Raw genomic sequence first — 21,833 nt, 5'->3', positions numbered from 1 at the left:
TTCTGACAATGAGAACAATCAAGCAATGGAATAGAAATTGCCTTTGGAAGTTGTGGGAGCTTCATCACTGGAAGCTTTCAAGAAGAGAGTGGACTGCCGTTTGTCAGAATTGATGTACGGTCTCCTGCTTGGGTGGGGGGTTGGACTAGATGGCCTGCAAGGCCCCTTCCAACTCTATTAATCAGTTAAAAAAACCTCCAATGTTGGGAACATCTGAAAGCCACCAGTTCTACGCTAGACTTTCTTCCAAACCACTGTCAAGCCTTCTTCTCACGCGGCTGCCCTTGAAGAATCCAGGCTGGCACTGAAGTGAGCATTGCACTTAAAAGTTCAGAGGAGAAACACGTCCACCCGGCTGGCCGCTTTGATCTTGCAACCCTCCCTTGGCACGTCGAGACATCCTCCAGGCTGCACATCTGGAAAGACTCCCAACCGGTCCTTCCCTGCTTCCTTTGCAACCCTGGAGCTGAGTGCACCTCTTAGGAAAGTGTGTGTCTTTCAGCCACTTCTCTCTCTCTTTCTTTTTTCCCCCTCCTTAAAGCAGGCTCTGGGCAGCCTCAGCTGCCCCCACATCTGGGCAGCATTAGCCCAGCCCCCTGACCTGTCAAAGAACAGGCGGCTGTTTCTGCAGCCGAGTTTGCAGCGAGTTAAGACGGATTTCCTGGATGGCGTGAGAGAAAGGAACCGAGGGAGATCGTTGCACATCCAACTGCAAGAGACGGGTAAGAGGGAGACAAAACCAAGCCAGGCTCCGACTGTTCCAGCCGCCGGCCCGGGAGGAACGAGCCGAGCCGAGCCTTTCAGTGAGCCTTCCCCTCACTGTGCAAAGTTCTGAAGTTTAACTTTTGTTTTGTTTAAGAAACTCGTCAGTCATTCAGATGATGTTGGTTTTTTTTTTTAGAAGAGGTGGTATGGTTAAAATCAGAAGACGGCATTTTAAGCTGTTGGGATATTGTGGAAGGAAGTTTAACAAAAAGAGAGATCTGACTTAAAATGAAGGAGAAATTTCCTGTCAGTGACTGAGAACAATTAACCAGTGGGACAGCTTGCCTTCAGAAGTTGTGGGTGCTCCATCACTGGAGGTTTTTAAGAAGAGATTAAACAACTATTTGTCTGAAATGGTACAGGGTTTCCTGTCTAAGCAGGGGGTTAGACTAGAAGACCTCCAAGGTCCCTTCCAACTCTGCTATTGTGTATTTTGTAAGACTCACTGACCTGGCGATGCTGGTTAGAGAATAATGTGATAGTTATTTTTAGTGTGAGTTTGGTGGGTGTTACTCATTTAGACATAGGGATGTGTAGTGAGGCTGAATGGGTTTATCACCTTGGATTGGGAGAGAGAAAGAAAAAACATTGGTGCTTTCCTTGCGTGCAGCCAAAAGCAGAAGAATAAAGAAGCCGAAAGAAGCAGTCCAGTGGCAATACGGAGTCTTTGTTTTCCCTTTCCCCCTTCTGGATTCTCTAAATGTCCAATACAATCCATCTAAAGGGCTTTGTATCCAGACAGACTGATTTATTTATATAAACAGAACAAAGGGTCTTTTTCCAAGCCAGTTTCGCAATGCAGCTTAATGTGAGCTTTGCAGTGGACAGTAAAATACTCTGTTATTCACAGTAAAGCAATAAGAAGGAGAAACTTTAAAATGAATTATGTCCATTGAAGCAGATCAAATATTTTGTTGGAAAACAAATATGTTTAGAATTGTGTTCTAAACAATCCAGTTGTGTTGGTCCTCCTCATTAACAATCGCAGGATTTGGGCAAAGAGTTGGTTCTAGCTAACTTAGAAAGTGGATTTAATATTCTTATGGAGCATTCCCTCTTTAGATAATAAAGGGAATCATGACCTATTGTATTTAGCTTTTTTTTTTTCTTTTGAGCTTCTGCTCCCTAATTTTCCCTTGCAGCCCTTCATAGGAGAAGTCCTTTCAAACTACCTTAGCATAAGGTGGGAAACATCACACCTTCCTGTTTACATGCAGGTATTTATTTAATGCAATTGCTTGCGTGCTCCCTCCTTAAGCATGGAGTAAGCATGTGCTTTAATTTGCAGTAGTGATCTACTCTTTGAGTGGATCTACTCTTAGGTCCTCAGTGGGTTTCCTACTTTCTCAGGAGGAGATCAGCTTGATGCTAGCTGTAAACTTCCACTTATCTGGAGTCTCTCCCACAAGACCTGTTGGGATTTGTTTTCAAAAGCCACAGAGCCAAGTCCTGAAATTCAGAACTTGAAAAGGTAAAACTATTAAAAACTTCAGGAAAGATTCTTGGTTTTGCAAGGACTGGAGGCTAAAACGTATAAAGAATGGTTGCTGGAACTGGATATGTCTAGTTTAATGAAAAGAAGGTGATGATAGCAGTGTTCCAATATCTCAGGGGCTGCTACAAAGAAGAGGGAGTCAAGCTATTCTCCAAAGCATCTGAGGGAAAGACAAAAAGTAACTTAGAATTAAGAGAAGCAACTTAGAATTAAGAAAAAATTTCCTGACTGTGAGAACAATTAATCATTGGAACAACTTGCCTCCAGAAGTTGCAAATGCTCCAACACTGGAAGTTTTTAAGAAGAGATTGGACAACCATTTGTCTGAAATGGTGTAGGGTTTCCTGCCTAAGCAGCGGGTTGGACTAGAAGACCTCCAAGGTCCCTTCCAATTCTGTTATTTTATATTATTGTATGATTCCCTCCGTTCTCCCACAAGAAACATAACCTCTGCCCCGTGAGTAAATGTGCAGACCAAATTAACATATTTTACCCAGCCATTCTGCTTGCCTTTCTCTTGTATTAACCTCAAGCCTTTTTCTCCCTTTGGTTTTAGATTGAATTACCAACCACCAAGGCATGCTAGTATTTCTCTGCTGGCTGCAACCTTCTTCTGAACGTAGAGATGTTTCAAGAGGCGTCTCTTATCTTCCTGCTTCTTTGGCCCTCATTGGTGGTCTCTACCTGGCATGAAGGTGAGTACTGACAAACCACAACTGCAGAGGGAGATGGATGGCTACAGCAGTCCAATGTATTTGGGGAGTCCTCAATAACACATTCAGATCAATCCCGCTGCTATTTCTGTTATGTAGAGAGAAATATTTATATACCACCTTTAAAGCTAAGGAGAAACTTCCTAACAGTGAGGACCATTAACCAGTGGAAGGGCTTGCCTGCAGAAGTTGTGGCTGCTCCATCACTGGAGACTGGATGGCCATTAGTCCGGAATGGTACGGGGTCTCCTGCTTGAGCACAGGTTAGGATTGGACCAGAAGACCTCCAACGTCCTTTCCATCTCTCTTATTCTGTCCTCTATAGCTGATCTTAGGATCAAATCTCACATATGGTCTATCGCAGTGGTCACCAACCGATGGGGCAGGGACCACTGGTGGTCCGTGAGAAAATTTTGGTCGTCCACAGAGAAATGTCACCCCCAAAGCAATTAATCCAGGCCGTGTGGGAACACAAGGCTGCGCCGCCCACATGCCCTGCAGGAACACAAGGTTTGCGTCGCTTGCATTGCGCACAACACGAGGTAGTGAGGGAAGGGGGGAGGGGGGAGGGGGGATCTTGCCCCATGCGCCCCACATGCCTCGCCTGGCCACTGGGCTGCTTCTTTTCACTTTTTTCTTCTTCTGCTTTTGGCTGCACGCAAGGAAAGCAGCAGAAGTCTTTCTTTCTCTCCCCCAAACTCCACCAGAAATGAGTCTTTGGGACCCTGCAAGGCATCCTTGCTCCAAGAGGCTGCACCGGCAAAGACTCATTTCTGGCGGAGTTTGGGGGAGAGGAAGAAAGACTTCTGCTGCTTCTGCTGCTTTCCTTGCATGAAGCCAAAAGTCTTTCTCTCTCCCCCCCTGAGAATGGAGCTGGAGATGGTATCCTGCGATCCCAAATAAAGAATGATCAATCAGTAGGAAAACGGGGTGGGGAATTGTCCTGCAGACTTGTTGGGGGATTTTCCCAGGGTCTCTTGGTCCGTGGGATTTAAAATTACAAGGTTGGTGGTCTCTGAGGTCCAAAAGGTTGGCGACCCCTGAGCTATCGAATGGACAGGTATTTTAATATGGCCATTGAATCAGTTACAGGATGAGTAGATCTTGTATCAGGAAGCCAAAATGTACTTGAACCCTTCTTGCAAAATCCTTTCAACTCTGTTATTCTGTTAAGGCTGCCAATGCAGAGACCAAGGGTGGACAAACTGGACCACATGTGACCCTTAATCTCATTTCTGCAACCTCTCCGCCAACCTTCACCCCAAGCCTCTTGAAATAATGTTACTGATAATGGAACATCAGTGCAATTATGTTGGTTGTTTGGGGCCTAGTGAAAACTTATTGCAACATAATTTTAACAGAGCATGGTTAAAACAAATCCCATTTTAGAAGGACTTGCAAATCCAGGCATATATAAATACAATGCCCATATGGTAGTTTTTCCTTGCTGGACGGGGTGGGATTCGGCCGGTTTGGACTGGTTCGGGCGAACAGGATGTTAAGTTTTCAACTGGTTCGCTGAACTGATATTTCAACCGACCGGCTGGCCCCTCCTGTCCCCTCCCCACAGGAGTCTCCATGTGATGTAGGTAAGTGCAAGGTCCATGCGGAGGCTCTGGGAGCGGGGAAAATGGGCCTTCCAGAAGTCCAGAAATGGTCCTGTTTCCGGCTTCCGGTGGGCCTCCAGAGCCCAGGGAAGGCCATTTTCGCCCACCCAGAGGTCCAGGGGCAGCAAACCGGTTGCTTGCTGGATAATAGGATGGGTCAAGATGAACACAAATGAATCGGTTGTCTGACTTTACACAGGGGCAGAGAGTATATTGATATATGAGACACAACTCCGCTCAGCCTTCTGCAAGGACCGCCCTCTACCTGGAGAATACATACCTTGGGTGGATTTCTGCTCCAAAGGAGCCAATCATAGAAACTCGAGAAGTTAAGCAACAGAAGGATAGCTACAAATAGGCATCATTTATTCTTTAGCCCCCAGACTGAATCTGGAATTCTACTCTGACGGGGTAATAAGAGAGACAGATACACATAAGCATATGGGGCTGGGGCTATCTCTTGAGATGAGCAAATATAGTTCTTCCCACACCACAGCTTTCCTGTGGTTGCAGGAGCAAATGCTATATTTTTGTAAAAGTTTCCATGCCTCACTTCAGGCCAATGAGAGAGTTTTTGGCAAATGGTCAGTCTATAGCAGTTAGACACCACAAGCCAAGAGGGTGGGGGCGGAATCACTCATTTTCCCCCTTCCTTAGCAAATTTTGCCTGTGTGCCTTATTAAAAATCCATCCCTTTGCTTAGTCACTACAGCTAACAAGCAGATATTTTTGAGGCCACCCTTCATCCCTCTTCAGGTTTTGGAAACTTTGGTGCCAATTTGCTTGGCTCAGTGTGCATGAGAATTAAAAGATCATGCCTCTCTTTTAAGCCCCAGTTTTCTAGACTAAGAAGGGGTTTGCTGGGTCAAAGCAGCTCCGTTATCCTCTGGTACCCAAGCTGTGTTCCTCTGATTAACAGAGAGCTGATTAAATGATGCATCATCAATTCACCGAATAATCAGATTAAGTTTCTGCCACCGCAGTAGAATTCGGTGGAAACTCTGCCAAGTCGGTGGGATGAGAAGAGCTACACTGTCCCAATTCTCCAGAAACACCAAAATAGGATTTCTGAATCACTATCCCGCCGCTTTTTCAAGAGGCAACTGGACTTTCTGGTTTTTCTTTGAAGATGTTTTGTTTCTGATGTAAGAAGCTTCTTCAGCTCTAACTGGATGAGAAGCGAAACTTCTTCAAATAAAAACCAGAAAGTCCAGTTGTCTCTTGAAAAAGCACCTTTGGGACAACCATGACCTGGATGACAGACAACCTCCATAGACATTCTGAGTCACTATTTTCACCAAAGAGCACACACATTCCAAAAATGCCACCTGATTTTCAACACACCTAGTCTCAGATGGGGCCCAGTATTAGTCCCTTTCATTGGCTCTAGAAGGGTAGATTTTTATTTTAAAAATGCTTTGTCTTCCTCAGTGACTCAGTCCATCCATGAGAACATAAATTGTGGTTATCATTGCACCAGTAGCGGTGAATAAAAACTATGTGGTGAGAGCAGAATTTTCCAGCACTCTCTCTGTGTGTCTTTGGGGACACCCCTATCCTTTTCCTGCCATCTTGGGGGTGTTGACTTTTGTGTCCTCTTCTTAGCTGAAGTTGTGTTACAAACAGCTGCTGGCGTAGCAGGCTGACTCTGCTCATTGCAATCTTAAGAAAGAGATCCTGCTTTTGACTCAGCCCAACTCAGCCTTCCACATAGCTTCCAAGACTAAGCTGGAGCCATAAGAGGAGAGACCACTTTCTGCATTCCACAGAGGACACTCTGTGACAACTGTATTTATGAATTCTACAAACACAACGACTGCATTTCTCAAGAAGGCTGACTCAACCCTTTCCTTGCTGGTAAAGCAGACACCAGACATTCCCTTGAGGCCAGTGGCCTGGAAATTGGACACTAGAGGAATTTGAAGTGGGAAACGAACTAGCCATGCACTTTCTAAGATCTTCGGTCCATGTAGTATCTAAAGTAGAACTTTCTCTTCATCTCTCTCTGGTTCATCTGCTCCTCTCTCAGAACTGAATAAAACCCCAAAAACTTTAAAATAAAATAAAACTGTGGAGAACACCTTAACCAGAACAAAATAGAAAAACAAAACTGCCCATTCCAGTCAGATTCCCCAAACAATAAAACAATACTTTTATTCCGATGAAGCAAGATGGCATGTTCTCAAGAGTTTCCAAATCTTTTTTTTTTTTTTTTTTAGTAGTAGTTTAAGTAGCATGCTTTGTAGCTCTTGCGGAATTGTGCTGCGATGTTCACCATAGGGTTTGTGGCATCCAGCCTATACCGCGTTTCAGTGTCCCTCCACTTAGGAGCACAAGGAGACTCTCAAAGCAAGCCAAACATCTGGCATTTGGTTTAAACAGACACACACAGTTTCAGGGTTTACAGCAAAAAAAATAAAACATTCCCGTTTCAGTCACGTGTAGCTAAAATTAGATGAAAAGGCGCAGGACCTCCTGCAAGAGGGAATCGTAATGACTCAGAAAATAGAACCGGCCATGGAGAGGATGAATTGCATCTGTGATGACCCAGGGCATGGCACAAAAGTATTTTTAGGTCTTCCATCGATGAAGTTCATAGTCATATAAGAGAAATGCCATGGGCTGAGGACCACACCACTGTGGAGTCATCTAGAGCAGGGGTCCCCAACCGCCGGTCCGCGGACCGGTACGGGTCGCGGAACAAGCCTTACCGGGCCGCTGGTTGCTGGGCGCCGCCATCTTTTTGGTAAAAAAGCAATTTTTCGTCAAAAAGATGGCGGCGCCAGCTTCAGTGAGCTTTTCCGGGTAGAAAGCCATTTCTACCCGAAAAAGCTCACCAGAGCGCTGGCGCCGCTCATTTTTGACGAAAATCACTCGTGACGTCACCGGAAGTGATTTTTCGTCAAAAAGATGGCGGCGCCCAGCTGACGCCGGGAACCGGGCGCATGCGCCCAGCTGACGCCGGAACCGGGCCGCGGCGTCGAAAAGGTTGGGGATCCCTGATCTAGAGGAACAAAGGATACCCATAAACAAAGAGCTCTCCTCCTGTGGCTGGTTTTGCAGAACATGCTAACCCCTTAGGTGGTTTGTGGGTTTGCGTAGTGTGTGAATCCAGCCAACTGGATCAATCACCTATGGTTAAGCAAAGCACACCTTGGCACAGCGAGCTGTTCCAGGCATTGGAAGAAGTCCAATGGAGAGTCAAGAGCCCACAATGTGGTTTCCATGAATAGATTGAAGTTCTGTCTCAGCTAGCTCTGTTTCCAAGCCACTCCTGTGGCTTCATAGATCAGAATGCACTTAATCTACGGTGAGTGGTTGCTGGGGAAAATGATGTTTTTGCAGGACTTCTTTTCTGAGAAGATACGCTCTAGGAACAGCTTCCTGTTGAAACTAGCAACACATACAAATAGTTATTTTCACTCTCCGACATATCAGTGATATATATCGACATATTGATGCATATCGGACATCAATACAATTGAGAGAGTCCAGAGATATTTCACGAGAAGAGTCCTCCACTCTTCTGCTCACAACAGAATATCTTATACCACCAGACTTGAAATTTTGGGCTTAGACAACTTAGAACTACGCCGCCTTTGGTCTGACCTAAGCATAGTACATAAAATTATCCATTGCAATGTCCTACCTGTCAATGACTACTTCACCTTCAACCACAACAATACACCAGCACACAATAGATACAAACTCAAGGTAAACTGCACCAAACTCGATTGCAGGAAATACTTCAGCAACAGAGTGGTCAATGCCTGGAATGCACTACCTGACTCTGTGGTTTCTTCCCCAAACCCCAAAAACTTTAACCTTAGACTGTCTACTGTTGACCTGCCCCCATTTCTAAGAGGTCTGTAAGGGGTGTGCATAAACGCACCAACCTGCCTACCATCCCTGTCCTAATGTCCCCTTTTATTTGTACCCATTTCATGTAATCATAATCATGTTCCAATTATATCTGTTATCTAATACATGCTTGACAAATAAATAAATAAAATAAAACATGACATTTATTCTTTTGCCCTGAGCAGTGGAAAGGTATATCTGCAATCTCCATCTTGCTGTTATGCATAAGTGCACCATTGTGCCTCCTGTCCCTGTCCTTTTGTCCCCATTTATTCATACCTATTTCCTGTATTCTTACTCATGTTTATACTTATACCTATTATCTTGTAAGTGATTGACAAATCAAATAAATAAATAAAATAAGTAAATAAAATAACATCTCCTGATTTCCAGTTACTGATTGCTGATGGTTGATTTCCAATCCCTTACGTTAAATTCATTTATTCAACAAGACTCATAAATTATGTCTTTCCTCTGAGTAGGTAGACATTTCGGTGACACCAATCCCCAACAGCGCTTAATCAACCATACATGGCTATTGGAAATGGGCAATTTTGAGGAAGATCTTTCCCTAGTTTTATGGTTTCCCTTTCTCCCTCAGGATCTAGATATTCCACTGAAGAAAGTCAAACTGATGATGTGTATCTCACGGAAGCCTCCAGCGTTCCTGCTCCAGATTATCAAGGTACCTGCTGCCATTCTGAGATTTATTGTTCCAAGACCCCAGCAGGGTCAGATCTGGTCCTTCCACCTTGTTGGAGTGTACATTCATTTCTCATCGCGGGGGTCACCAGGAGATAATTGCATTTCAAGGAATTAAATCGCAGGTAGGCGTGGCCATTTCAAGCTCTTTGCGACAATGCTCTAGGTCAGGGGTGTCAAACTGAAAGCCCGTGGGCTGGATCCAGCCTGTGGGGTGCTTAGATCTGGCCTGTGGGGCTACTCTGGAATCAGCGAAGGATTGGCCCATGGTCGCTGTGGTAGGATTCAAATTTGTTTACTACCAGTTCTGTGGGTGTGGCTTGGTGGGCGTGGCAGGGGAAGGATACTGTAAAATCTCCAATCAGAGGTGGTATTTGCCAATTCTCCAAACTACTCAAAATTTCCGCTACCAGTTCTCCAGAACTGGTCAGAACCTGCTGAATACCACCTCTGCCGTGGTGCCTCTGAAGCAAAAAGGGCTCCCAGTCTCTGTTTTCGACTGGAACGGCCTCCTGCAACCCTCTGCCAGCGAAAACGGAACTTGAGAGGGCCGCATGCTCGGTTTTCACTGGCAGAGGGTTGCAGGAGGCCATCCCAGCCGAAAATGGAGATTGGGAGACCGTTTCACTGGCAGAGAACTCGGGTCACCACAGGCATCCCCAACAAAAAAATGATGTTGAGCTGGCCATGCCTACCCTGGCCACACCCATCCCAGCCCCCCAAGGTCAAACACAACCCTGATGTGGCCCTCAATGAAATCAAGTTTGACAGCCCTGCTTTAAGTGGTATTGACATCAAGTAGATCTATTAGGAGATACATTATTTAGACTCTTGAAAACGTAAAGCTGGTCTTATCCTCAAGTTTACAATGTTGGGGTAGCTTTCTCCTATAGCTGTTGGTGATATAAGTTCTCACTTGGAATTTCCTTCTTGGAAGAAGACCAGGACAGCACTGTTCCTTAAAAATACCATAAGTAGACTTCCTTCCTTCCACTAGATCAACCACCGCCCCAGCCAACTACAGGATCTTGTGGGGACCATGAGTGGCTACAATTTGTGGCTGGAAAGTTCCAGCAGAAACGTAGAACTGATCTTCAGAGAAGAAATTAATAATCCAGACAAAAGTCATTTACTGTGGTTCCCCAATTCAAAATGAAATGTCCAATGAGGGACAGATGGTTGGGGAAATGTTAGAGCTATGGTCAAGTTTTTATATCTTTGTTTTCAAACCAGGGACATTTTTAGAGAAGAATGAGAGAAATCTGTTAAGAAGGCAGGGAGCACTTTCCACTTATCACTACGTTACAACATGTCTCTACATACTGTAGTCAGAAGTTTGCTCCTTGATTAGCTGTAGCCATGATTCATAGACTCAGTCAAATCCATCATCTAAAACATATGATGAACGATTGCAGGAACTGGGCCTGGCTAGTCTAGTGAAGAGAAGGACCAGGGGAGACAGGATAGTAGTGTTGCAATATTTGAGGGGCTGCCACAGAGAGGAAGGGATCAAGCTGTTTCCTAATGTACCCAAAGGAATAATAGATGGAAATTGAACAAGGAGAGATTCAACCTGGAAATAAGGAGAAATTTTCTGATAGTGAGAACAATCAACCAATGGAACAGAATTTGCCTTCAGAAGTTGTGGGAGCTTCATCACTTGAGACTTTCAAGAAGAGATTGGACTTCCATTTGTCAGAATTGGTGTGGGTCTCCTGCTTGAGTGGGGAGTTGGACTAGATGACCTACAAGGTCCCTTCCAATTCTGTTAATCTGTTCTGTTATCTCCTCTTGCAGGAATTTCTGGTCAGAATAGACAATAAACTGAATGGAGGACTGATATAGTGCAAGGAAATAATGGTCATGACAATTCTTCCTCTCTTTTTCTAGTCTTACAATGGAACCATTGTTTACTTACTTGTACATACAATACATCCTGCCTTTTCCAATTGTTGTTCCATGCATAAGTTGCAATGAAACAAAGCTACGCCATACCAAGAACCAAATGACAATCCATTATTAATATTAATTGATAACATAGGACCCAATGGACCTACACAGAATGAGAAAATATGATTTGGCCATCACTGTAAAGAAAATCTTGTTTTTCAGCTCTGTCTTTTTGTCAAAGCTGAAGCAGAGTCACTGATAGTTCTACAGAAGCAAGTGATGCATGAGATCATAAGAGATCTAATCCAGAGGTCTCCAAAGTTGGCAACTTTAAGACTTGTGGACTTCAACTCCCAGAAGTCTCCAGCCTAAATTGCCAAATTTGGGGGCCTCTGTTCTAATCCATATGGTCCTTTCTCTCCGGCCCTCCTCCCCTTAGTTCCTCGGTGGTGTCATCCACTAATCATTTACAACGGGGAGGCTACCTGCTATTCACCCCGTGGAGGAAATTACCACAGCAGCCTGGGGACACACTGTGCGCTCTCCTGCAACCGTGGGTATCGCCTGGTCGGCCCGAGGTCTGTGAAATGCTTATTGAACCGCCACTGGTCTGGGATTATCTACTGTAGACGTGAGTATTTCCCTCTGAAGTCAGTCCCCACTGACACCAAGATAATCTATTATCAGTTGGGTGGGTGCCATCAAGCCACCAAGAGAGGTATCCAAAGTCTGAGGTCTTGCAAGTTAAGTAGGCAAGAGTTTGGTTTATGGATTATAAGAAGCCATAATTTGGCTAGACTAGAAGACCTCCAAGGTCCCTTCCAGCTCTCTTCTCTCTTCCTCTTCTCCCTTCCCTTCCCATTCTTTTAATTCTCTTCTTCTCCTTCTTTCTCCTTCTCCCTTCCCTTCCCATTCTCTTCTAATTCCCCTTTCCCTCCTTCTCCTTCTCCTTCTCCTTCTCCTTCTATTCTATTCTATTCTATTCTATTCTATTCTATTCTATTCTATTCTATTCTATTCTATTCTATTCTATTCTATTCTATTCTATTCCATTTCATTCCATTCCATTCCATTCCATTCCATTCCATTCCATTTTATTGGAAATAGCCCAGATTCACACACTACAGATATCACTATGGCTATCTAAAATCTTACTATACCTTGGCACAATGCCTGGACAAGATCAACCAGTTCTTTCGAAAAATACTTGAACTAGTCCTTTTTCTAATCATTCCAGGAATATGCTGGCCTAAATTTTTATTGTCCCATTCACTCTTGGTCTTTTTGGAAAACTGGAATAGAGCCAAAATCATGCCTCAAGCTCTTAAAAGGATGGGATTTAAGCCCTAGGCAACTGGATGAAACTGGCAGTCAGTAAATTTTGACTAACTTGGAGGGAATGTATCTAGTAATGGTGTCCAAGCTATAGAGTGAAACACTAAACAGGCTTGAACTGATGGTACATTTTCATTGCAAAGTGAAGACTTTAACTTTGGGTGGAAAGCATCCAGAAAAGAGGGAACAGAAAAACAAGGAGGTATTGCCACAAGAATGCTGGACTGTACTTAGGACCAGCTTCAAGTTCATTGTAGATGACCAGGTTGAACCTGAAGGGAGGGTCAAATGCATCATTAGTCTGGAATCTCTATGTCGCCGCAAGAGACCGAAATCCAGCCCTCCTTGAAGTTCATTGACTTTTCTCTGGCACCAATTCACCTTGGCTGCCTTGATTCTTGTGTATATTTGCATGAAACACACTTGTAGTACTTTTAAATTCTATCCTGCTTCCTGGTTTCTTTGCATCTGCCACTCATGCTGGCCCAATTGTTCAGTCTCAATACAGTCTGCTTCACCACAGTTGGAGAGAACGTGAATTCCTTACAAAGTGGGATATAAATCAGTCAGTAACGTTTAGATTCTCTCTCTCTCTCTCTCTGCAGAGATTCGATGTCACACATTGCCAGCACTTCAGCACGGCTCGTACCACTGCTCCAATGGGGTGAAGGTTGATTCTCACTGTCACTACAGCTGCCAACTGGGGTACCATCTAGAAGGTGATCGCAGCCGTGTGTGCATGGAAGAAGGGCGCTGGAGCGGTAGCGTGCCAATTTGTGTAGGTAAATTCTCACCCTTCCAGGGCTGTCTTCCTTCCAGTCTGAGTCCAAAGGAAGAAGAAATCAGTTTGGCTCACCTGCGGCTTATAAATGTGAAGCTGTTGCTCCAAACTGGAGCTCAGCATCTTTATTTCTCCAAAGCTACCTATGTCCCAAAGGTGATTTTTCCAAAGGCAGCTGGACTTCCTTGGGTTTTTCCTTCAAAACATTTCGCTTCTCATCCAAGAAAGCTTCTTGGATGGGAAGCAAAACATTTTCAAGGAAAAAGCTAAGAAAGTCCAATTGTCAAGCATGGGAAAATCAGAAGTCCAGGCAGTTTAAAATGAATGTAAAGATTTATTGCAAGCATATGCTCTCTACAAGAACCTGGACTACTAACAGTCAAAGCAAATGGGCGGTAGATAAGAGTCAATGGAATTCAAGATGAATTAGATCTCTTGTGGGCATGAAAGGACTCGAGACTGATGACATGTTTGACCCCTCCCTCAGGCTCAGCCAGCTCATCTCTTATACCACTTGCCTTTTGGAAAAGCACCTTTGGGAAAACTATGACCTGCATGATTGAAAATCTCCATAGACACCAAAGCTACCTAGTATTCCATACCCAACTGTGGTGACTGCTAGGATGTGACTATTTGGGGGGGGATGCTGAATATCTACCATACCATCTCTTGTGTTCTCAAATCCACAAAAACAGCTTTGAGTTGGCTACGGTCATCCTTAAAACCACGAACATCAAAAGGGAAAACACCATATGAGGCAATTGGTAACTTGCTCACTGACCCAAGAGGAACAACGTTCATATTATCCTGGCCAGCAATATTTTTTCTTATTTGCCTTTTTTTTTTCAAAAGAACCCCTTAAAATATCTAAGTGTTTGTCATTGGGGAGAGCTGCAAAAACGTCAAGACACCATTCCTTTGTTTAGCGTACAGGTAATCCTCACTTAATAACCACAATGGGGACCAATGATGAGCAAAACATCCCAGGATAGATTGATAGATAGATGTGATAGATTGATGCCACGTCCCATTCAGTCATTAAGTGTTTCACTGCAGGCCATTAAAAACAGTCGTTTAAACGAGGTGCATTGAAACAGCAAGGAAATAATTAGCAATTCTTTTGCTGCCCCTTTCCATGAAATTCTTCTCCTGTTTTCCCAAACAGACATAGAGCCTCCTCAGATCCGGTGCCCGGATTCTCGAGAGCGAATAGCAGAACCGGGCAAACTGAGCGCCATCGTTTATTGGGACCCACCCCGTGCAAAAGATTCTGCTGATGGCGTCATCAAAAAGTGAGCTCAATGGGGACATTGAAGGGTTCAAGGCAGTGGTGGGATTCAACATTTTTTACTACCAGTTCTGTGCAAGTGGTGTGGCTTGGTGGGCGTGGCAGGGGAAGGTTACTGTAAAATCCCCATGCCCTCCTCACCCCATTAACCTGCTTTCCAGCTCCGTTCTCCTGTGCAGGGCAACCAAAGGAGATCCAGCCGATCAGCTGGGACTCAATGGGAGGCAGAGAATAGATGGGGTTGGCGGGGCCAGTCAGAGGTGGTGTTTGCTGGTTCTCTGAACTACTCAAAATTTCCACTACCGGTTCTCCAGAACTGGTCAGAACCTGCTGGATACCATCTCTGGTTCAAGGAAGTTTGCTCTGTGATCTCCTATGCTAAGAGTCTCTTTTGTCATTGGGAGTCCAGACTGAAACGCCGGGGCCCAGAACCAGGATCCGAGTTTTCAGAAGGAGAGCATCTTATCCGCTATGCTGTCTATGACCAGGCGCACAATCGAGCCACGTGCAAATTTTTGGTGAGGGTCCGAGGTAAGGAACAAGACAGCAGTTGTAGCCCAAACCAACCTAAAAGAAGCATGCTCTAAGACAGAGGTCTCCAAACTTGGCAATTTTTAAGACTTGTGGACTTCAACTCCCAGAATTCCTGAGCTAACATGACTGGAGGAATTCTGGGAGTTGAAGTCCACAAGTCTTAAAGCGGTCCAGTTTGAAGACCCCTGGTCTATGGAATGAATACCTTAATAAAATGGTTGGGTTTGAGTTTGGCCAACAGGGGAACCCAACCTGTCATTTGTAGCTTGCTTGCTCACCCTTCCCCAAAACTACATACTTCCAAGAAATAGGACATGGCTAGAGGGAGTTTCCTGTAACCGCCTGGGCAGGCACCTCTACCGCTTCTCCAAGGGTTTCTTCTGAAGGGTTGGGTTTTGTTGAGCCAAGGATTCCTTCTCATTCGAGGCCACTCGACTTTCCCTTCTCCAGTGAGCCGCTGTCCCACCTTGAAGGCGCCCGAACATGGTTATCTCAGCTGCACTTCAGCAGGGAACAATTATGGTGCCACCTGCGAATACCAATGCGACGGAGGCTATGAACTAGAGGGGGCCCATTCACGGGTCTGCCAGTCCAGCCACCAGTGGTCTGGTTCTCAGGCCAGGTGTACCCGTGAGTGAATCTGGGATTTGAAACAGGGGGGTATGCAGAAGGATGCAAAGGTCTCTCAGTGATTCATTTTAAGACCCTCCGTATCCAGCTCAGATGCTGCTTCCATCTTTAGCAAGGGTCTTCGAACTTGGCAAGTTTAAAGCTTGTTGGACTTCAACTCCCAGAATTCCTGAGCTAACATGACTGGGAGTCATGAATTCTGGGAGTTGAAGTCCACAAGTCTTAAAGCGGTCAAGTTCGAAGGGCCCTGATCTTTAGCCTGATGCAAAAGGTAATCCGAGAAGCAATCAAGCCGAGCCAAAATTGATGGCATCAAAAGGGTCAAATTTCACCCATCCTGCCAACCTGTGCTTTTTTTAACAATTAAAAATGGTTTGTTGGGCAAGTCAACACTAAGACACCATTAGCAATCATCGGTGAGCTTGTGGGTTGCTTTCCCACAAAAGCTTTTCTGAGCCATAGCGGCGATGTGGTTAGAATGCAGTACTGCAGGCTACTTCTGCTGACTGCGATTTGGCAGTTCAAAATCTCACCAGGCTCAACGTTGACTCAGCCTTCCATCCTTCCAAGGTGGGTTAAATGAGGACCCAGATTGTTGGAGGCAAGAGGCTGACTCTGTAAACCACTTAGAGAGGGCTGCAAAAGCACTGTGAACCGGTATATAAGTCTAAGTGCTGTTGCTATTGCCCTTCCTTCCTTCCTTCCTTCCTTCCTTCCTTCCTTCCTTCCTTCCCTTCCTTCCTTCCTTCCCTCCCAGTGGTTAGAATGCAGTGTTGCAGGCTAATTCTGCCCACTGCCAGCAGTCTGATCTTGACCAGGTGTAATTGGTGTTTGCAGAATTGGCTTTTAGGCCCAGCTTTCAAGCCAAGTTGGGACAATGTGCTACTCCGGATTGTCGGCGCTTCTTGTACCGTGAGAATCAGCTGCCCTTGTAATCCATGCTATCTATCTATGATAGATGAACGTACTGATGGTGATGTATTCATCAAAGCATGGCTTATTCTGCTGCCTGCTGGCTGCCTGATATTTGGCAGTTCAAATCCCACCAGGTTGAAGGTTGACTCAGCCTTCCGTCCTTTTGAAGTGGGTAAAATGAGGACCCAGATTGTTGGGGGCAAGAGGCCGACTCTGTAAACCGCTTAGAGAGGGCTGTAAAGCCTTGTAAAGCAGTATATAAGTCTAAGTGCTGTTCCTATTTCTTTCAACACAGCACAGTTAGTAAAACATGTTTGGATGCCAGGATTAGAGGCCATTTAGATAACTGACATGGAACAGCGGAAGGAAAAATGAAAGGAACCAAAGAATCTCAAAAGATGCTTTTTTTCCCCAAGAGGCAACTGGTCTTCCTGGTTTTTCTTTGAAGACGTTTCGCTTCTCATCCCAAGAAGCTTCTTCAGAGAAGCTGAAGGAGCAGAGATGAAGAAGCTTCTTGGGATGAGAAGCGAAACGTCTTCAAAGAAAAACCAGGAAATCCAGTTGCCTCTTGAAGAAAAAAAAAAAAAGCACCTTTGGGACAACCATGATGTGGATGACTGAGAATATTCACGAGCCAAAGAATCTATCTCTGCTTGGTCCTCTTTTTCCCCGAAGCCATGCAGATCAACGTGGACGTCAACTCGGTCATGGGCCTTTTGGATCAGTTTTATGAAAAGCGCCGGCTGCTGGTCGTCTCGGCTCCTGACTCCTCGGACCGCTACTACAAGATGCAGAATGCCATGTTGCAAGTAAGACTGACCAGCGGGTTGGACTATAAGACCTCCAAGGTCCTGGGCTGGGCTTCAAAAATGTTAGCAACCGATTCTCTGCCTAGTTGCTCGATGGGCGTGGCCATGGTGGGCGTGGCCCAGTTGGCCTCCTGCACCAAGGTAGGCGGGGCATTTTTGCCCTCCCCAGGCTCCGGAGGCTCTCTGAAAGCCAGAAAAGGGCCCATTTCCAGCCTTCCTGAATTTCTGGGAGGCCCGTTTTTTGCCCTCTCCAAGTTTCCGCGCCCACCTTTCACTTACCTGCAATCAAAATGGGCCTGCTCCTGGGAGGGGCAGAGCGAAGTGGGTGGGGCTTTGGGGATTCCCTAAACTGTGCAGAACCTTAGCTATGGGTTCTCCCAAACTCATGAACCTCCAGCAGCCCAACCCTGCCAAGGTCCCTTCCAGCCCTATGAATCTATTATCTTCCCCGGTCCCTGCTGTCCTCCGCAGCTACAAGGCTCCTTGCAGCTGTATCGTTTATTTTCTCCATTGCAGCAAGCAACCTGTGGTTTGGACATGCGCCACGTGACTGTGATTGAACTGGTGGGTTTGCCACCTCGTGATGTGGGGCGCATCCGGGAACTCCAACTCTCCCAAAAGATAGTTGAAGAACTGAGGTGAGTGGAAACCAAACTACGATAAACGATGCCCTGTATAGGCCAAGGGAACCAATTAGAAATCTCATTCGCCATCCTTCAAGTTATCAGGAAAAGTGACTGTAATCAAAAAGCTTTTTTAAAAAAAAAGCTCAAGGTTGAACTGTGAGTTCTTGGTAGTCTCTGAGCTTGGTTGTTTTCTTGCAGATGTTTCATTACCCAGCTAGGCAAACATCTTGAGATGTTCTTCAGATGTTCCCTAGTTGAGTACTGAAATGTCTGCAGGAAAACCACCAAGCTCAGAGACCATCAAGGACTCCAACACATAGGGTGTAATCAACTGATGGCACCGGATAATAGTGAGAAACACGGAAGTGAGAAGACCACTTCAGAACCACATCTGGCTCTCCAAAAGGGCGCAGTCCTATTTTTGTTCTAGTCCTGCTCATTGCTTTAGAAAAGTATTTCTCAGCCTTGGGCAACTTTTAACAGATGTGGACTTCCAAGACCCAGAATACCCCAGCCAGCATGTCTATGACGTCTACCTATTCTGTGCTGCCCACACATCTTAAAGCTGCCAAGATGGAGAAACAATGATTTAGAGAGCAGCCCATCCAGGGATCCAACCTGCTTTAATCTAAAAAAAAAAAGGTAAAACAGATTTCTGGAGGATAAGGAACAGATTTGGCTCAGCTTGCCGACACTGCAAAAGGAACAAACTAGCCAGGCCTGAGATCTTCCCCCACCCAGCCACTGAATTTTGCATGCAACACCTTCTGTTGTGGTTAGCCAGCAGCAGGTGTGGATGGCTGAGGAGAGCAAAGACTCAGATGAGGGGCCAGGACCATTAGGGAGTGGGCTGCTGCCTTCAGAGATTGTGGGGGCTGGCAGCAGTAATGAGGAGGTTCCCGAGGAGCCTGTGCCAAGTGTGCGTGCACACAGGGCTGCTCGTAGGAAAGAGCAGCTGCAACAGCACGGGCGACTCGGGAGTAAGGCTGCAAGGTAATGGCCCCTCTTTCAAGAAGTTAAAAGCCAGCTGTGAAGCAAACGTTAACAGGAAGCAAAGGCATTTTGAAACTCCAGCCTCGTGGACAATCCAGTATCCTGAGTTTGTATTTGAAGATTCTTGTATTGCAAATTATTTCTTGTCTGTTATCTTTTGGCAAGTCTCGCACAGTTTGGCAAGGCTTGTGCTTATCACAGCTAATTATTTTGCAGAAGCATTACAAGGTTTCTGTTCCCTTTGGATTGTGTTTGATTTGTTGGAAAAGGGCATGGGTCAGAACACCTTCTCTTGGCTTTTTGCTATCTCCTCTAAGCGTCCATTGAGCAAAAGAGCTGACGGCCTAATCAATATTTCTTTGAAACCTTGTTTCTGCAGGCAGCTCCTGCACATCAGTCAATCTCGCTTCAACGTCGTGTTGATTGACAAAGACGGCATCGACCGTGACCGTTTCATCCAACCAGTGACACCTGATGAGCTGTTCTCCTTCGTGGATATGTACCTGCTGAGCACCCAGGAGCAGTTACGGCAACATCAGAACAGGGACATGTGTGAGTGAGAAGGAACTTCCTGGTTGCCTTCGGCCACCAACGTCAACCCAACAGTCTTGTTTCACTTTAGCCAAGGTGGTCAGGGGTGACACTGAAAAAGCAACAGTTGGATTTCAGTCAAGGTGGCAGCGGAAGTTCCTTTTCTGATCCTGCAAGCAGAGCATTCTCATGGCCTGGTTAATATTTACCAATCTCGGAGGCACTGTTCCAAAGGAGATGCTTTCTCAAATGTACATTTTTTTCCATAAAGAGCACTTAAAGACTCTTTTTGCCTGGATCAAAAATCTCTTCCCCGTGTAAAGGAGGAAGTTGACGGGCAAAAGTTGATGGGCTTGGTCTCCGCTTCCCATCAACCTCAACCCTAGCATGACCAAGGATTTTCAGAGTTGTGGTTTAACATCGAGAGCACTTCAGCGTGAGACCAGCTCTAGCAAGGATATCACTGAGATGACTGGTGAAGAACAAGATCTTCTGAATTGTCCTTTCTTCTTAGCTCGCCTCTTCTTTGGGGACATGCCCAAAAGATAGGGCTCACCAAAAATTAAGTTAGCTTAATTACAAAACTCATGGACTACCGATTTTTTTCAGCTACCATCCTGGTCAAATAAAAGCCAACATTCCTGAGCTTTGGGCTCTCCAATCAGAGATGAGCCAAGACTAAAATGACAGGGCTTCCAGCTTCTTTCCATCCTTCTGAGGTGGGTCAAATGAGGACTCAGATAGTTGGAGGCCATAGGTTGACTCTGTACACTGCTTAGAGAGGGCTGCAAAGCACTGTGAACCGGTATATAAGTCTAAGTGCTATTGCTATTCTTAAAATAGTCAAGCTTACTATTTAAAAAAATGGTTTTGCAACTTGGATACAAGATCAGGGGAAGAGACCTTCAAAGGGACAGAGGAAGTGGAAACCACAGAAGCAAATCTATATTTTTTTGTTGTTAGTTGCGAAGTCATGTTCGACCCATCGTGACCCCATGGACAATGTTCCTCCAGGCCTTCTTCTGGAGTCCATTTAAGCTCATCTTTGTAGCATTGGACTTCCCTTTCACTATCAGATGCATCCACAGCTGAACGTCCTTTCGGCTTTGGCCCAGTCGCTTCACTCTTTCTGGCGCTACTAGGATTTGCCCTCTGCTCTTCCCCAATAGCATATTGGACACCTTCCGACCTGAGGGGCTCATCTTCCGGCGTCGTATCTTTTTGCCTTTTGGTACTGTCCAAATGGCAAAGATACTGGGGTGGGTTGTCACTTCCTTCTCCAGTGGGTAACATTTTGTCAGACCTCTCCGCTATGACCTGTCCATCTTGGGTGGCCCTGCACAGCAGAGCTCATAAGCTTCATTGAGGTACGAAAGCCCCTTCGCCACAACAAGGCAGCAACCCATGAAGGGGCCTATATATATATATACAGGTGCCTATTTTGCTGTGAGAACATCAAGGCTACAGGCAGAAGAAACCCAATGTAAAAGGGAGGCACCTTGTAGCGCCACCCTCCCAAGATGCTTCTCCATAGCGGCACCGACAGCATAGCATGGACTCCCTGGAGACCAGGCTGATTTCCTCTCCCTCCCTTGGAAGTTTAGGAAGTTATGAAAAATGAGAGCTTTGTAAAAGCACATATCAGTAACTTCACCTGTGCCTCTTTGTTTATTTATTTCTCATCGCTTGGGAGATTTGGCTTGTATGGTTGTTTTTATTCCGATGTTGCAACTGCTGTGCATCACAAGACTGAATCAGGCCAAAAACCAAATAAAAATCAGTTAATTTGTAAGAGGGCTAGATTTTAAGAGGGCTAGGAGTCCCGGTGGTGCAGTGGTTGCGTGCAATATCGTAGGCAAACTTTGCCCCCAGCCTGGAGTCCGATCCTGATCAAGGTTGACTCAGCCTTCCATCCTTTCGAGGTCAATAAGGTGAGGACTCAGATTGCTGGAGGCAAGAGGCTGGCTCTCTGTAAACTACTTAGAGAGGTCTGTAAAAAAACACTGTGAAGCGGTATATAAGTCTACGTGCTATTGCTATTTAATTTAATCTAAGCACAAAAGGAACAATTGGAGTCCTTCTGCTGTTTTAGTCAGCTCTGCCTCTTGAGGTCTTCAACATCTGCCACGCTGGCTGAGTTTGAAGATGTTGGAAGCCTAACATGTGGCAGCCAGAGGATGCCTTCCCTGGTATCCTTTAATCCTCGATTAAAAGCAGTCTAGGCCAGAAGGCCACTTCAAAGAATATATATATATATATTCTTTGAACACCCTTCTTAATAATATATGTATGTATGTATGTATGTATATGTGTATGTGTGTATATGTATGTATGTATATATGTATATATGTATGTATG

The 21,833-nt window shown here is 45.3% G+C and overlaps 1 protein-coding gene across 1 annotated transcript; it reads left to right on the top strand.

Annotated features, from left to right (window-relative positions):
- Positions 1-345: 345 nt before the first annotated feature.
- SRPX2 (sushi repeat containing protein X-linked 2) lies at positions 346-21,286 on the top strand. The gene is made up of 11 exons (XM_026674765.2): positions 346-722; positions 2,817-2,955; positions 9,043-9,126; positions 11,473-11,664; positions 12,974-13,150; positions 14,315-14,441; positions 14,847-14,968; positions 15,422-15,601; positions 17,192-17,325; positions 17,842-17,963; positions 19,324-21,286. The coding sequence occupies exons 2-11, from the start codon at positions 2,886-2,888 to the stop codon at positions 19,502-19,504; spliced, it is 1,389 nt and encodes a 462-aa protein (XP_026530550.2). The 5' UTR covers positions 346-722; positions 2,817-2,885; the 3' UTR covers positions 19,505-21,286.
- Positions 21,287-21,833: the final 547 nt, after the last annotated feature.

Source organism: Notechis scutatus, chromosome 10, assembly GCF_049901735.1.
Source record: "Notechis scutatus isolate UNSWTSFEM ecotype Mainland chromosome 10, rNotScu1.2, whole genome shotgun sequence".
Taxonomy (NCBI): domain Eukaryota; kingdom Metazoa; phylum Chordata; class Lepidosauria; order Squamata; family Elapidae; genus Notechis; species Notechis scutatus.
This window is presented reverse-complemented; position numbering and strand designations above follow the sequence as displayed.

Coding starts and splice junctions, on each gene's coding strand:
- SRPX2 (XM_026674765.2), top strand. CDS start 2,886: ATGTTTCAAGAGGCGTCTCTTATCTTCCTGCTTCTTTGGCCCTCATTG. Junction 11,665..12,973: donor TGGGATTATCTACTGTAGAC/GTGAGTATTTCC, acceptor CTCTCTCTGCAG/AGATTCGATGTCACACATTG. Junction 17,964..19,323: donor AAGATAGTTGAAGAACTGAG/GTGAGTGGAAAC, acceptor TTGTTTCTGCAG/GCAGCTCCTGCACATCAGTC.